Source organism: Lepisosteus oculatus, chromosome 1 (assembly GCF_040954835.1).
Source record: "Lepisosteus oculatus isolate fLepOcu1 chromosome 1, fLepOcu1.hap2, whole genome shotgun sequence".
In the NCBI taxonomy this organism is placed as follows: domain Eukaryota; kingdom Metazoa; phylum Chordata; class Actinopteri; order Semionotiformes; family Lepisosteidae; genus Lepisosteus; species Lepisosteus oculatus.
This window is the reverse complement of record NC_090696.1, coordinates 27,475,012-27,492,093: the sequence shown is the minus strand read 5'-3', so window position 1 is coordinate 27,492,093 and position 17,082 is coordinate 27,475,012. Positions and strand designations below refer to the sequence as shown.

General features: G+C 37.5%; 1 protein-coding gene across 1 annotated transcript in view; it reads right to left on the bottom strand.

Moving 5' to 3' along the window:
- The window catches only part of frem3 (Fras1 related extracellular matrix 3), a 64,311-nt gene that overhangs the window by 19,547 nt on the left and 27,682 nt on the right, over positions 1-17,082 (bottom strand). Inside the window, exons 3-6 of the mRNA XM_006629552.3 lie at positions 13,356-13,502; positions 11,088-11,318; positions 9,823-9,948; positions 8,032-8,283 (exon numbers count right to left, since the gene is read on the bottom strand). Of these exons, the coding sequence (XP_006629615.2) occupies positions 8,032-8,283; positions 9,823-9,948; positions 11,088-11,318; positions 13,356-13,502 (756 nt within the window). The remainder of the gene's footprint in view (positions 1-8,031; positions 8,284-9,822; positions 9,949-11,087; positions 11,319-13,355; positions 13,503-17,082) is intronic.

Genomic DNA, 17,082 nt, shown 5'->3' with positions numbered 1-17,082 from the left:
CTAGACGATGTTTTCCATTGGCTGATGTACTCTCCACTGGCCTGGCAGATCAAAAACAACCTTCCTAAAACTAGAAAAACACCACCCGCACTGTTCAAATTAGAATTAAGATCTCACAAGTAAATAATGGTCCATTCATCTTTTTTAAAATAAATGATCACTGCCGCGTATTTCTTCAAGGCTTGATCTTTAACACACTTAGCCTACAAACCTTAAGGTTGCCTTACATTTTGTGTTTCTGGTGTCTCCCATCATTTCCAATTTTTGTCCTTGTTTGATACGTACATTAGGACATCACTGTGTTTTTTAACTCTGGTAATATAAATGAACTTCCGGGAGTGAAAGGAAGCTTAGACTGACTTCTCAATTGCTATCACCATTTTAGGGCTTAAAAAAATAAGTTTGTCTAATTTAAGAGGAAATGGACAATTTGTCCAATGCAAATAGATGGCAATGGCTATCAGATTATCTTTCCTCATTTAAAGGTTTTGTGCACCATGACTTAGAAGTCTCCTGTGTTTTCTGGTTAAGTCACATTTCATTTCCTTAAGTAATCTGCTCAGGTTTCTCAGCCTTCTTTCTCTCAATGAGTTCCTTTCAGACAGACAGTGCAGGCAACTCGTGCTTTTCTGGCTCAATTGTATTTGAGGCTTTAAACAAATCGTAGGTTCACTTCCTCTCCTGACAATAGCCCTGTGTTTTTAAAAACGGCATATTGATTTCATGCCTTACAAAGCACTAAATATATTTTACTGGCAATTTAGTTAACCAACCAAAATACATTACAATACCAAGATAAGATTAATATACAAATACATATATATGCCCTGTTCATTCTTTTTTGCATGTATGTACTGTATCTAACAGGTGCTAATTTGCATCAAGCATTATTGAGTCAGTGATGTACAGTATTTGCTCTTGCATTTAGTTTCCATCATTATAAGCAGATTCCAATATGTTCACTGTACAATAAAAGTTATTTGTTTACTAAAATATAGAAAAACCTTTAAACGTTTTGACCTTCAAGTAAAATTACCATCAAATATAAAAAGAAAGCCAATCAAAATATGATTGCCCCTCATCTTATATTACAATGGTTCAAGATATCCTTTGTTGAGCTGTAGCATCCCAGGTGAACTACAGTATATTCGTTCATCAGAGTAATACCAGCAACTGGTTTTGTGTTTTAAGCTAAAAACTCAACCGTCAATAACCCCCAATTCTGTTGCCTAGCTGTTCTCCTTTCTTCGTCTTCCACCTAGCTATGAGACAGAGAACTTATGGACACTGAATGCTTGTTAAATATTCATACTCTTTCTTCCCTCATGACACTCTGCTCTCCTTACCTTATATACATCTTTGATATATTATCATTAGTAAGCAGATTCCCATCACAGATAATCATGGCAAAATCCCTCAGGAGAACATATATTGTAAATCTGTCTTTTTGATCTTTAATCCTCTTTTTGATTATGAAACTAATAGACTTTTTCTTGTCTCTCAGAAGACACAAAAAAGCCATTCTTTCAGGGTTGGAATCCTAGTGTTCGGTTCTGTGTCATGGATTTTTAAATGACTGACAAATTTATCAAGCTCCTGCTTCAATTATCCTGGCTCTTATCTCTTCTGTGATTTCTTACTGGCACCAGATTTTGCTTTCATTTCTAACATGTCTTTCTTCCCCTCCTATTTAGGAACCCGGCCTTGGCTTCAGTGGCAGGCCGCAATCAAGTCTGCTTTTATGCTCTAAACAGACAGCTGAGCCACTAGAAAAATAACTGATGATGAAGCTAAAAAAAAGTTTTGCTAAATATTATTTTTTAAAATCATCATAAAACAAAGCATTCTTTCAGTCTCATCACAGAAATGTATAAAGCTGCTGTGAGCGTAATGACCTGTAATGTTTTCATCTTTTTGTTATATATAAAATTAAATTATTATAATTATCTTGGGGACGTTAAATGACCCTTATTCCAATCTGATTGTAAAATATTAAATTTAAATCTTAATTTTAAATAAAGCGTAGTAATTAAAAAACATTTATTTTGATGGTGTAAACAGATAAAATAAGCAGCTTAGATGGATGAAAGTTGTGTTAGTAATACATTCAAAATTAAAATGGGTTGTTGTGTTTAGTTGCAAATTTGGTTGCTCAATTTATCCAAAGACTCACAATGCCTTGCTGCAGAAGGTTACAGCATATGAATCTGATTAATGATTATTCCTTTTATTCTGAATAACGGTGACTGAAGTTCAAATAGATTGAATAGATTCAAATAAAGTATGAATGTGACATCTCTCAGAACTGAGTATTTATTCAAAGCATATAAGCTTAAAACCTATAGTTTAATTTGAAACCCAAACTACACATCTTGCAGAGTGCGAATTACTGAAGCAGACTTAATGTCCAGGTTAAAGCACAGTTTTCACACAGCAATAACAATGATAAAACACAGCTACAGTATAAGCTTAAGTCAACCATAGATTAAACGACTGATGCTGAACAAAGAACATGGAACATTCACATTGTATGAAAAACAGCGAACTACCAATTATCATTATATCTGTTCCAGTCTACAGTACATGAATATAATTATATTGTTATTAATTTCTTTAGATACGTGATTCCATATTATATTCCCTATTAATCAAATTCTAAAAGTATGCTTTTGTTTACTGCAATAACGAGCGTATTTGCAGGAAAGGTTAAAACATGATAACTTTTTACAAAGTATGTAAACTTAATATAGTCAGAAGGAGCACGTAAAAACGTTTCCAAAATAACCACATCTAAGACTTCAATGCTTAAAATGTTTAGGAAGAAAGTGGAATACTGGTGTGTATTTTTTCTTTAAACTACCAATACCAGCCATATAGAGTTTACATAATATGTTTTTGTTCCTAAATTAATATAGTTTATGACCATCAGATGCATTATGCTCCTCTTCTTTTTATGCTCAGCTACTAAAATTTCCCTTTAGTTGTAAAATTCAATATAAATATTCAATACTAAGCGGATTAAAACATGCACAGTAAAGAGATTAAATGATGACATCTCTTCACTACCGACCAATGCACCACGAGTGCTCCTGTTGGTCATTTTGGCCAGCCAATCACGTACTGCGGTACAACACAGTGGCTTGTGGGTAGTTGCGTGCAGTACGGGTTTGTACCGCGCATTTTGAATAGCTGCATCTGTATACTGGTTGAAGTTCAATGATTCAAACTTGGACTCTGCTATTGTTTAAACAAGAGGATTATAGGATAACAAACTCCACAAACATTGTTTTTCCCATACAGAGATATAAAACTGCTATTGGTTTGATAATAGGTGTAAGTGTTTTGGGGAATAAAGTGTCCTGGCCCACTTGGTCAGACATAACTCTCAAATTACCCTGATCCAGAGTTTGTTGCAAGAAATATATGAGACCATGGGACTCATTCTATTACTGTCCCTCAAATTTCACATTATATTGTGGTTTAAGATCAGGACAAGTTTTCAAGATGTCTTCCAAAACATGCTACGTAGAAAAAGGTTTGCAACCCAACAGGCATTAAGTTTATTTCCAAATGATCTCGAACACCATAATGCTTGTTAAATGATTAAATAAACTTTCTGATTGTACAATGTACTGTACACATTTTGACATTATTTTGTATAAATTAATAGTGTTGCATGATTTCTCTAGCGAGCCAATAGTTTCAACATTACTAGCAAAACATATGTCAATTGAGAAATAAGTGGTTGTCTGACTTTGACCACAATAATTAAACCCTTGAGCAGCTCGAAAACGTGTACTCAGTGGTTAAACAGAGCAGTCAACACAAGAGTAATGAGATTCTGCACAAACAGCTTGCTGAATTAATGGTGGAGTCCTCTGGAGAGATCGCTTTTCCTTACATCACTGGACCGTTTCCTACCTTTGATGTTAAAGAAATAAAAAGTCCCCCCCACCTTCTTGCCTTTCACCATGGTATTCAGCACACAATAATAGAGTTGTCCAGTGTTTTAAAACAAGTTGATTTGTTTCAAAAGCGATCGTTTTATTTTTTCGTTTCTCAACCTAATCGCTTAACAAAGCATGAGTCATATTGCCGTGCTGCACTCTGGTCTCAGTTGACTTGGGGTAGTCTCATGTGCATACTCCATTCCCAGTTGTTATCAGCCCTTTCAACAAGTCTTTACAATGCAGTGGCCCCAGTGTCTCATGGTAGCAAATCCAAATTTTTCTTAGCGAAATTCCTAAATTGTTGCCAATGACCAGACATCACCTTGTATCAAATTCACATGAACGGAAAACTAATTATAGATTAAAGTGTAGCATACACTGCACAAATAAAGAAACCAAACTGTAGTCTGTGAACTTGTTATATGACATTCATTGATTTCTTCTTTTTTCTGTTTCAAACTCGTTGCATAGACCCATAGTCATGGACTGAAGACCTACAGGAACTGTCCTGTGATCTTAAAATGCAGTCTGATCTACTTTATAACCCAAATTCCTGGCCATCAGATATGGGCATTCTACTAAGGCCAGTGTTCAACCATTTTATTCAACAATTCATCAATTTCCCTTCAGGATCAATAAAGTCTTATCTATTTTATTTTTTCAAGGTTTTTCCTACTCTTAATATTTCTACCTGTTGCTTGTTGTTGTCTTTTTCTCCAGCAATAATGTATATACAAGAATACAATATTTGTGACATACTGTAGCTATCAGCTATATTATAAATAGTTTCTAAAATATTTTGTGGTAAGCTCACTGTAACTGACACTGTATTCTTCTGCACAGTGGATGATGCTAAAGAACACTGCATGACAGATATAATGCAAGTAGTATAGAAATACTAGAACTGCAAAAAAATAGCACTATATGCAAATTTACGAAGGTGATCTTTCACAAGAAAGGGTCTGTGACTGTGGACTGTTGCACAACTACCTTGAAAGTTTGGTTTTACCTTAAAAATTTCCAACTCAATTAGGATGCCTGGGGTTTTCAAACAAAGAGGTCTCAAAGCACTCTTTAAGGCTGTCTTTCTAATCATAGGCTTAAGATCACCACACACTTTGAAAATTAGATAAAACCTACATGTTGTATTTATCAGTAAACAAGATGTAATCTGTCAACTGTCTCAGGCACCACATCAAATAAAAAACACTGCTTCGCTCTTCCTCCTCTATACAATCCTCCAACTTTTCAGAAACAGACAAAACGGTTGCCTTTCATTCTGGAAGCCCATTAGGGCATGTTGGACAAATTCCATTCGTCCATCCATTTTGTAACAGCTTTATCCAATTCAGGGTCGCAGGGGAGCCAGAGCCTATCCCAGCAAGCAACAGGCAAGGTAGGCTACACCCTGGACGAGACACCAGTCCACCACAGGGCAGACACAGACACACACACACATATCCATATCTGGTCGAGTTTTTCCCAAAGTTAATTAACCTGCCAGCATGTCATACAAACTCCAAGCAGATAACACCCCAGGTCTGGAACTGAACCAGGTGCCCTATTGTAGTGCAATGCTAACCACTGTCCCACTTTCTAAAATAAAAAAAAAAACTAATAAAATCCAAAAGACAGTTTTTAAAAAGCACTAAGAGAAAAAATCTGTTGTGTATAGAGAGAAGAGACACACTCCAATTCAATCTTATTTGGAAAATGTTTCAACAGAAAAGAATAATTATTTTAATACATTTTTCTTAATTATAAGCACTAGAAGAAAAATCCCCTACACTCAACCCCACACATTCTACACGAGACACACCTCGAAGAGCATCCCAATTAAGGATTTTTCATCTAGAGATGAAGGGCAAACATCACAGGGCAGATACTCCATGAAACAAAACTTCAAAGAGTCTAGTGCAAAGTTAAATCCCCCATAACAAATACAGCTGAAAGCATATATTTTAGGAACAGCCACAGGAAGTACTTTAGAGAAATGACTTTTGCTGGAGAGTCTAAGTAAGGAGTACTATTTTCTAAGAATAAATCATTTGACCCAATCCTGTTTCTACTGACCCATCTGAAGTCCAATGTAAGTGAGGTCAGCAAATGTTCACCACTACACTATGTACTATAATAATTACCACATGGTTAGTTAACATAGTATGAATTTAAGTCTCCTTTAATTCATGCTAAGGATTAGTAATTTATACAGTTTACTGTCTGTACAGTACAGTATATCAACACACAAACCAATACCTGTAGGAACAAAAACTATAGCAAATGAAGGTCAAACTAGGATATATGAAGCAACTGTTTCTAGCAGCGTAGAAACCTTTGAAGATAATAAGTACCTGTTTTGTAAAAGGAAAATTTTGTAAAGAAGCCAAATGTTGTTTCATTTGTTTGAATACATTCTGAAGAAGGAGACGGGTCTAAGGATTGTAAAATTATACATTTTGCAACGTTGAAGGTTCATATGTGAACTATTGCACTGTGAACAAGGATAGAGAAAGTGCATTTTTAAACTATTCTGAAATGTAGTAATTCTTTTTAAGGTAAAGCTGTTACTTTAATACAGGCTCTCTGCTTTTATTTGTTCATGTGAGTACCTGTTGTATTTAGGCATTTTGGATCTTGTATTTCAGGAGGACGGTGAGATTTGTAAAACAGCTAATCTGTTAAGTAGATCTGTTTCATTATTCTGAAAGTTGAAAACTCTTCATAAAATGCTTCCTGAATAACGGTTAGGCTTAATCCTCTTTCATTCCTTCATCCTGTTTTAGAAGGAGAATGAGGTATGGCCTGTTCATTCAATAGTGTGGCACAAAAAAAGTTCACAACCCTTAATTAATGAGACTTAGTCATTCTGTCCTCTTTACTCTTCATATAACCTGAACAGCAGTCAATAAATCGTGCCCAGAGGGCTTTTAAATTGAGGAAATACAAAATGCACTTATAATAATGTCAAGCTCTTCACATCCAAAGAGCCTCCTGAAATGAAAATTGAGAAGGGCAAAGGCATAATGGACTTCTATTTGATAAGCTCCTGTAAAACCAATCACAAATGATTTGGCAAATCACTTGAGCTTACAGAAAGGCATTCTGCATTCAGCAAATTTTCATAAATGTAACACTTAAACAGTTAAATGCAAGTGTCATTTTGTGAATGATAACTTCAGAAATATAAAACAGGTGAGGACAGGCAAAATACGTGGCATAACATGTTGGAGTATTATGGAAAATGGCATACTGTACAGTATGCCTGTCGAGGCGTCATCCTTTGGCTAGCAGACTCCTTCTCAGTTGTCTCAGCAGGAAGACATGAGTTAAGAAGGTCAGAGTTCACACTTAAAGAATCCAGCGAGATATTTTTGTTTTTGTGTTAACAGCGCTGCACCACACGGCCCGCCGTCTGCCAGCGGACCTCCAGTCCGAAATGCTTTTCAAGGAGTGCAGGACCCGAGTCACACCGGAAGCCTGGAGGATCACAGGAGAAACGGGCGCCTCGCAGCTGCCATCATTCCTGAAGCCCCAGATATAACTCGAGCAGCCTCAGCTGTGAACCTCAGATGGTCACAAGATAAAATAGCACAGGTGGCCGGGACTAGCCAGCCACCTGCACTGGAAAACAGTGCTCGAAATCTTGGATGTACAGTATGTGATCAAGACAAATGAAAAAACAAAAAACAAAGCTAGCAGGCTAACCCAGGTCCCTAATTTTCTGAGCATTTTGAGCATTATTTTACTAAAGTTTTGTTTTCTTCTCCACAGATGGTGAAGGATTGTAAGGTACTTTAACTGTTAGAAAGTTTGATATGTATGCTTTCGTTTTAAAGCTTTTTTGACACAGTAACCCATGTAATTAATCTGTAATAAACTGTCAAAGTTGTCGACAGCATTTTGACTAATCCTGTATATAGACATACCAGATATACAATAGATCCAAAATACACCTAATTAAACAACAGAAGCAATACTATGCTGCTCATCTACCAATATTCTCTACAAGTCTTTCTAGGAAAATGCTAGAAAGACTGGAAAATAAAAGCCACCAGTACCTGAGCGGCTGTGTCTTACTCACCGTCGTCGCTGTCTGCCAGGATGACCACCCTGGTGCTGGGGTATTGAAGGCCCACCTGCCCACCCATGGGCATACTGAGGGTGACGTTGAAGGCCTCCTCCTCCTCGTACAGAGAGTCGTCTATGATGATCACACGGCAGGGCTTCTCGCGCTCGTCCTTGTCAAAGCGCAGCACGCTGGTGTGGTCCTCAGGGCGGCTGATGTAGTCGGAGTACGACAGCACAGTGCTGGGAACGGTGCCCAAGGCGCTGCCTGAAGGAAGCCACAGTGAGGGACTACAATCTACAGACTGTACTGTACACAAGAACATTTACAGCAGGGCGAGAGGAACTACTTTCAACCATTTAGGTCCTGAAGGATAACAATCTGTTCAAGTGTCAAAATCAAATGTAGCAGCACAAAATTTACAAAAATACAACTTTTTTTCATGTATTTAGATGACATGGGTATCAGTAAAAACCCAGAATAATAGGAGGGAATTTCACATATCACTGCTACGTTTGCTGTAACAGTGGTATGTTATAGTGGTATGGTTCTGTTACCACTGTTATGCTGTATAAGTACAGTATAAGGATTATTAATTATTATACTTTTATTTTATATTTGTAAATTTAAAGGCACAGATGACTTAATATACACCTATCCGTTACCAGAAAGCCACTTATTCCTGATATGTTTGCAGCAACCAGGAGCCTATGGTTGCCGTGGGCACCTGGAAGAAATCCTAATGAATATGAGAGAGAACTCCCCACAGAAAGCACCCTGGGGCAGAACTGAAGTCAGGACCCTAATGCTTAGAGGTAACAGTGTTAACAGTGCACTTATCATGAAGCCGTTTGTTTAATGATATATACTAACAATGCATTAACAATTTGTGCTGATACAGCACACCAAAGCCGATCAAGAGATCTACCAATGAACACTTGAACAATCTTTCCAAAATGTAGAATACAGCCCAAGACATCTCTGCTGATGGCAGAATTAATCCCTAACATTCAGTGTCTCATGTAAAGAGCTGACATCCCTTAAAAGTTAACTTGCCAAAACTGGGCACCAGAAAATCAGGGGCCCCACCTCCAGTATAGGCAGGTGCAATCTGACTGCCCTTCCTTGCTGAATTTGTATTTGTTGATTGGAGAAAAGGTACTGTGCTTCACCAGGGTTAAAACAGGGTACTATAGTTACATTGTATTACCAAACTAGCAATGTGCAGAAACTGTTAGTTTTGCTTTTGTGGGCTGGCAATATATTTAAAAGGGGGTTTTATAATTAAGTACAACACAGGAGCAGTAAGAGAGGTGACAGTGTTATTATCCATTTGAAGACAGTGTTATGACCCGGGTACACGGAGAAAGAGAATAAAATCTAGCTGCAAGCGCACAAGTCCTTTCAAAACACTCAAAATTATATCAGGTAATCTTTCCACTCACAGTGTTGCTGTCACCTGTACCATACAATGGCAATAGCAGATGTAAATCAATGTTTATGGATGTACTCTTTAAACTGCAGGGCACAGCATATTCCTGCTAACTGCCATCAGCATCGCACTGACAAAATTTAAACTGTGACTTTCTTCATTCTCTGAACTCTTGCTTACTTTGGAGTTTTTACTTCTGGAAAACACAAATAGAAGAAGATGAGACCTACCGCAGGCTATTTGGCCAGGCCGACTAATTCTTCCTCTTTGTCTATGAAGTTGAGTTTAGACAGCACCGGTGTGTCAATATTTATTTAGTACTTTGCTTTTCAAAGTCTAGCTGTGACCAAACAATATGTCAGCTGCTGTCTCACCTTGCTGCGTAGAGCAGATGACCATCAGCTCTTGACTGACATCTCCAGACCTCCTGACTGGAATCAACAGCTCACCAATGTCCTCTTCAATCTTATATTCTGACTGAGGGATGAAGACAGTGGATTCTGTAGAACATAAAGAAAGGCTACTATAGTATCTAACAGATTTTAAATGCCAAGTGCCATTTGGAATATTTCTTGCACGTGTAATTTGCATCTAAGACCAGATGGAGCAAACCAGCAATAATACCAAAAACATAAGTACATCCCAAAACAAACCAGTGTGAAGTGAGATGATAGATTCAGACATCTTTGTGAGTGAGACCTGAGAGATGGGTTTTTATTCACATTCAGGTACTGACAAAACAGGTCACAGTGGAGGAATGAGGAGCATGCTGTGCACATCCTGGTTGTTAGCTGATGAACTCGAGCCCCAGGATTAACACTGACACATTAGGCAGGTAGGAAAGCTTTTCAGATCTTTTTGCTGCTACAAAACAAGTCTCAACCTGCTCGAGCCATAAAAAAGGTTTGAAAAACAAGAATTAGAGGATTGACCAAAATGAACTAGCTCTAACTAAACGGAGGTCCAGGAATTGTATTTTCTGCTAAAGAGAACAAAAAGATCAAACTACATCCAGGCCTAATCAGAGATGTACTGGAGAAACACAGGCAGAGCACAGGAGATTGCAGTTTCATTCAGAAGCATTCAGGCCTATTTTAACATTCTTACTTCAATGGGTTGTGAAGGACTTCTAAAAAGCATGGGAATGCAATTCTGAACACAAATAATGCAAAAAAAAATCCCTCAGATTATCTATTGAAAGCAGTTTGTTGCTCCTGCTCATGCTGTGACATACAAACTCTGAAGGGCCATGGCGGAGCAAGAAGACTTTACATCACAGTAGTGTCTTTAATCTGTCTTTAGCAGATAAGAGCTCACACGTGCTCGGGAACAGGATTTTTCAAAAGCATGTATAATGTGCTCAATAATTAAAATGTATTCAATAGTTTAAAATGTAAGATGCAATCCTCTTTCTGACTTTTATTATCCATTTGAAGTCTTCCATGCATTGTAGAAATCACTGTTTGCACTGGGACATGCATATACAAATCTAGAGTTTCTGTGTGATCACAGGAACCTTTTATCTGAGGACATGTACAATGATGTGGATGTGGATGAGACATACAGTACATTACCCTGCAAGTAGGCTACAATGTTCAGTATATAATATCTCAGTTAGTGACAAAGTTGACTGCAGTACCATCGCCAGGATCCACAATCTCCACAGTGGCGGCTTCGGGGAACTCCAGAACTGCCATGACAGGATCGGACAGGACAATCTGAAAGGTTTCCGACGTCTCATACTCCTGGTCGGTGAGGATTTTGACTCGCCACGTGGCCGAGCTCTGACCAGGGTTAAACTGCACCTGCTTCTGGGCTTTCCCCCTGAAATCCTTGTCCTTCTCTGCAGTGCCATCCTTTGTGCCAATACCTTATTTGACAAAAAAAAACATGATCACTGAAAGCAGTTTTACTGAGAATAGAATAAGATCACCGACAGATGAGCGATATTTTTCAGTGCTGAAGGAAGAAATATCCTTCCTTTGCACTGAGGTGTTAAACATAAAAAATATGTAGTTATTTTTAATTCTAGGTGCTTTAGCAGCAGTTTATATAACAGAAATATTAGTGAATAAACTTGCTTAAGAGGATCAGAGCATTTTTTTTCTAAAAACAAAGAGACTAAGTGTTACAACGCACTGAGAAGGAATCATATCTCAGGCTGTTAGTGTTAGTAATAATAATTTTATTGTGCACTCAGTAAAGTGGGTCTTCGACCGAAATGGAAAGGATATATGCAGTATATAGTATCTGAAACATAAGAACAATTTAATTTTATCCTAAAGTATGTTTTATTTTTATTTGAAATTGACTAAAGAATTTCAAAGCAGAAACCGGAAAGCATGTTTCTTTATAAAGGGTTATTTGGTACTGAAGGCCAGTGTGTCAGTTTACCTCCCCGAGGTTAAAATAAAGAACCTTTGTTCTGTAATTTATCTATTTCAAGGACAATATAATTTTAGCACCAATTTCTTCTCTAGGACACATGGCAGGCAGAAGCTCAGCTCTTCAGTAGAATGGTGTGGTTGGGTTGGTGTTCAAGGCTGCCCGCTGGCAGTAAACTGACTCACTTAAAACAAAAGCCTTCAGTCTTTAACACATTAATTCGTCAAGCTGTTTAAATCAACAATTTGATAATTGGGCATTGTTTTCTATTATTCTTTGACAGAATTAAGAAATATATTTTTTTTCAGGTGGGTAGCTGCGTCAGCATGCGTAGGCTGCAAAGGAACAAGTAATAGGTTTATTCCATGCTGAAAAAAAGAAGAAAGAGAACACAACGTTTCGGCCGTGGAGCCTTGACAGCCTTGACACCTGAAGAAGGCTCCACGGCCGAAACGTTGTGTTCTCTTTCTTCTTTTTTTCAGCATGGAATAAACCTATTACTTGTTCATATATATTTTTTGTTCGGTCACCTGTCCAAATGTGAGTTAGGCTCTACCTTGCTAAAATTCTGAAAAAATATATACTGCTTGAAGAAAAAGGAATTATGTGCTTGATTTTGCTTTGGCTGACCTCTGTAAACTGCATTATCTACTCCTGGAATCAAATGAACTTTTAACTGGTAGAAGCCATCAGGCAAGCAACACACAACTGTGACAAATCAGTTTCTCTGAAGGGCAGATATGATAAGAACTTTTGAATGTCTGAGGCCTTGTTGTGGGGCATGCAAGGCGTGCATTGTATATGTACAAGAGTTCAAGACTCTTCGATGAAAGTTTGATTGAGTGTCTTTTTGTCCTTAATCAAGTCTTTAAGGATAAATTCCTATTCAGACACATGAAGAAAAACCAGCGTAGTGTAGACAACGCCATGAGTCTGATATTCAAACAATTTAAGTCACTCTTATCTTGCCTCTTTGGATTTTTCATTGTGGGAAGAAGCTGAGACTACTTTTAAATTAGTCCTTTTTTGGTAACAAAAATTGGGCTGAAGTAGAAAATATTGTCATTTTGTCACCACTCCTACCCAGGGTTAAAATGCTAATATTTATAACACTACTTCAACAATGGTCTTGGGGTTTTTTATGCATTTACTCAGAAATATTTCTTATAGGTACCTTAATATTGTGAGGAGAATACTGTAAATCAAGGGACAAAAACTAGAACTCTTGTACTGACCATCCAACAACTTCCTCCTGCTTTAAGTAGTTTGCATATTTAGTATATTTAGTATACCTGTATATTTAGTAGATTCTGATCTTTATAGGATTCCCAAAAAATAACCATTTCATTTAATTTCACTTGAATTCCAGGGTTGTGCCATTAAAAAAAAGGAAATAAACTTGAAAAGATAGGAGCAACATCCATAACCCATGAAAACACACAAAACAAACAAGAGGAAATAGGAAAGGAAACACTGGAGATCCTGAAGCTGTTTTGTGTAATCCATGCTAATGGACACTCACTGACAAAAGATGTCTCTCCTAAGTATCCTCTGCGTTTCAAGGTAATGTCCAGAAATTTGGAGTCCTCATCCACCAGGTAGAACTCCCTCTCCAAAGAAATCCAAGCCCAGTTGAGTCGGAATGGCTGGTTCTTCAGCTTGTTACCCCCTGTATGGTGAAACAGAAACTCATGGGAAAACATCCAGAGATCTTTTACAACATGAGCATGACCAATACAGTTTCAAAGGGCACACTGGTTGTTTTCACGCATTGAGACACTTTTTTTCAATTTAGTTTTTATGTATTTTATACTTCATGAAACAATATAACATGGAAATATATAGAAGAAGATACATTTATATAAGGTCTTAATTCAGGTCGATACTACAGTATGAACAGTACTGTGTGAACACCAGCACATTAATAAAGAAGGCGTCACCACCGAAACACTGTTTTTTCTTCTTTTTACTTCTCAGCATTACCGTTAACCTCTACTTGATCCATTGCATCTTGGATGCAGTTTCTTAGTTGAACCTCTTCACTAGTGGATCCCAGCCCTGTACCTGAAGGAATGCTGACTACTGAAGCTCTAAATCTCCAGTCTGATTGATTACTTTAATTGATCTGCATGCTTGTTTAGACTTGTGGTCAACATGTTTGTGCTCGCAGCCCTGAATTTCCAAAATACCAAACTTTCTGGGTATGATTTCTGTCATCTTTAAGCAGCCTCTCCTCAACTTGGTTTCCTTAATTTTACAGCTCTTAATAAGTGATCACGGATGGGAGTGACCCAGTATTTCACTCCAACAGATTTTATTTTTCTTCTGCAGAGGTCCAAGAGCTTACATTTCATGCAACACTACTTGAAGAGAGCAGTTAAAAAAAAAAACAGAAACTGGTACAATGTGGATATCAGTTACAAATCCCATGTGTCCTTTTAAGAGCTGAAAGCAAATTTAAAAACATATCTTAAAAAGAAAAGTGCTCTATGTAATGTATGACCCTCTAATTTGCCCCTGCTGGGATTTTATCGCAGCTGACTACAGGTTTAAATTCATATATAGCACTGCTCCCTAGACAGCAGACAACTCTGCTAGGCCAAAAGAGCAGGCCACACATATCTAAAGTGAGTAAACTGTTATAACACATTTTCTTATCCCACTCAAACAGCACAATTTTTAGAACACATCTGATCTCACACAATGATTTGTAACGCAACAAATATTTTCTCGCAGCATCAACAAACTTGCTTTTGTTTGCTTTTCAGAATTGATTGTTTAGTGAAGCTGAAAGAGCAATTATGTTACTTGCCATTGGAAATACACATTTCTTGTTTATTTTTTGAGTTTTGATTTTGAAGTTCTTACACTCTAAATAAAGGAAGAAAATATAAACAAAACAAAAAAGGCAAGATGATATAGGTGTTGATTTCTAGGCATTTTCAAAGACAAACTCTTCAAACTGTACAAGGTTTAATTTCCTTGTATTAAGCACCACCCAGGCAGTCATGGGCTCTTTGGATGTTTTAAGTGTAACACTTTTCACCTCTGAACCGGAGAATGAGTTCCATACTAGATGGAAAGAGACTTGAGCTGAGACTTAATGAGTCACATGCTGAAAGAGTTAGGTGGTCTGAGTTTTCTTTAAAAAAAAAAAGCCTCCTACATTACCGTACAGCACTAATAGATCTTAATTCCTGAGCGTCAGTTGTGAGAGGCCTGATGATTAAGAGTGTGAGGGGTGGCTCTAATGGAGGCAGTGGCTGGGACAGCACAGCCCAGAGAAGTTACAGGTGTCATACTGCTGTCACAAGCCCAGACTGCCTCAGCAGCTTGAGGGCAGGGCTCTGTGCAGGCTCAATTAACTCTGTGACCCAGAAATGTGGCTGTGTCACCTGGAACCCCAGGAAACTGAACAGTAAGAGGCCCTAGTGATAATCTGCTTACCAAGTTTTTCAAATACTCGCTGGAATCCCTGTAAATGAGACAACAAACCACTAGTTCTTTTAGAAACCCTGCTAAAACTAGACAGAATCCACTGCTGGGGTACTCCCGAATAGTATCTATATACAGTAGTGCATATACTGTAATTGTTCCGATAAATACAGATTTATATTTTTTGACTAATTTGTAAATATTCATTTTTAAAATGAATGATTAAATTAAGACAACTGAGAACAAATTGTCATTTATTAAGCTGATTGGATTAAGAGGTTGACATCATTATTGCACAGAAAATTAAGCTGTGAAAAGAAAGAACACATAAATAAGGTGTAAATAATGTAACATGATGTGGCAATCATAAAAAGGGCAACCATCAGGCAGACATTGTTTAATCATATATAACTGAAAATGTGCACAGATCAAAAGGTGGATACTTTCAGCTTGTGCTCCAAAACAGTAGCTGCTTTTAAGAGGTTAAATTTGATAAAACTACTATACTGTATATTAATTTGCAAGATGGCACTGAGTAGTGTAATAAATCATGGTAGATAGGAAACTCTGTCCTCAAATATCTGCAGATTAACTTTAATCAGGCGAGCAATTTTTCCAAAATGCTGAGAGGACCAATCAATCAAACTCTAAAAGGTAAATATACTGCAGTAAAGCAACATTCACGTTTAGTGCACTCTTGGTTTAGCATTTGATGTCTAAAACCAGAACTGAATTCAGTTTAAAATGATGTTTTAAAGGACATTCATCATTTATTTATCAATAAAGAGCATTTTGAAGTGATGTCTTACTTTGTTCAGTTAAAGAGATAAGAGATAAGAATAGAAGAACATACAGTAAGAAAGGTGACAAATGAAAGGAGGCCATTCAGTCAGTCTGGCCCATTTGATAGTTAGTAGTTTATTGACCCAAGGATCTCATCCAGTCATTTCTTGAAGGAAGCCAAAGTATCAACCCCACTGCTGAGTAGTTTGTTCCAAACTCCCACTGCCCTTTGGGTAAAGAAATACAGCCCTTTCTCAGTTTTAAATGCACTTCCAGATAGTTTCCACTTGTGTCCTCTGGTTCATGTTTCCCTGTACACTTTGAAGTATTTCATTGCATTGACTTTGTCAATGCTATTGATGATCTAAGTTATTTTTATCAAGGCACCTCACAGTCATTTCTGTTCAAGACTAAAAAGGTTCAGTTCATTCATCCATGTCAGTATAACAGCATAGATCAAGGTCAGAGCATAGATACAGAGGTTTCCTATTTGCTATCACCAATTTTTGTAAATCACAAGACAGCTGTTAAAGCTACTCTGAAAAAGTCTGCCACTGTACTATCACATGCCTGTCTAGTTGCTTCAGCATTATATGTCCTGATATTCTTGACACTGTCAATTCCAGCACTAAAGACTAATTGAGATCATTTCAGGTCTTTTCCTATAGCAAAATGACTTCATTCCAGTTTGACAGCACAAGTGCACCCTGACCTTTCTTGCATTTGCCTCTAAATTGGTATGACTTTGAGAATGTTGCCAGGACAAAGGCCACGCTGATTGGTTTTGCACCAGTAGCTACCAGGACTGGCTGTGCTGGGATTTCCTGACTGCACAGGAGCACAGAACCTGAAGGAAAGAGGTATGCTGGGAGATGTGAAAAGTGTCTAACTCTGTCTTCCAGAACTTGAAGGAAGAGGGGTCATAACAGGGAAAAGGCATTTCTGCTGTGTCCTTGAGTGATGTACTTCATTCAGATTGATGAGGAAAAATGCTCTTTAAGAGTACAGAGGCAATTTGCTTTAGATAAAAG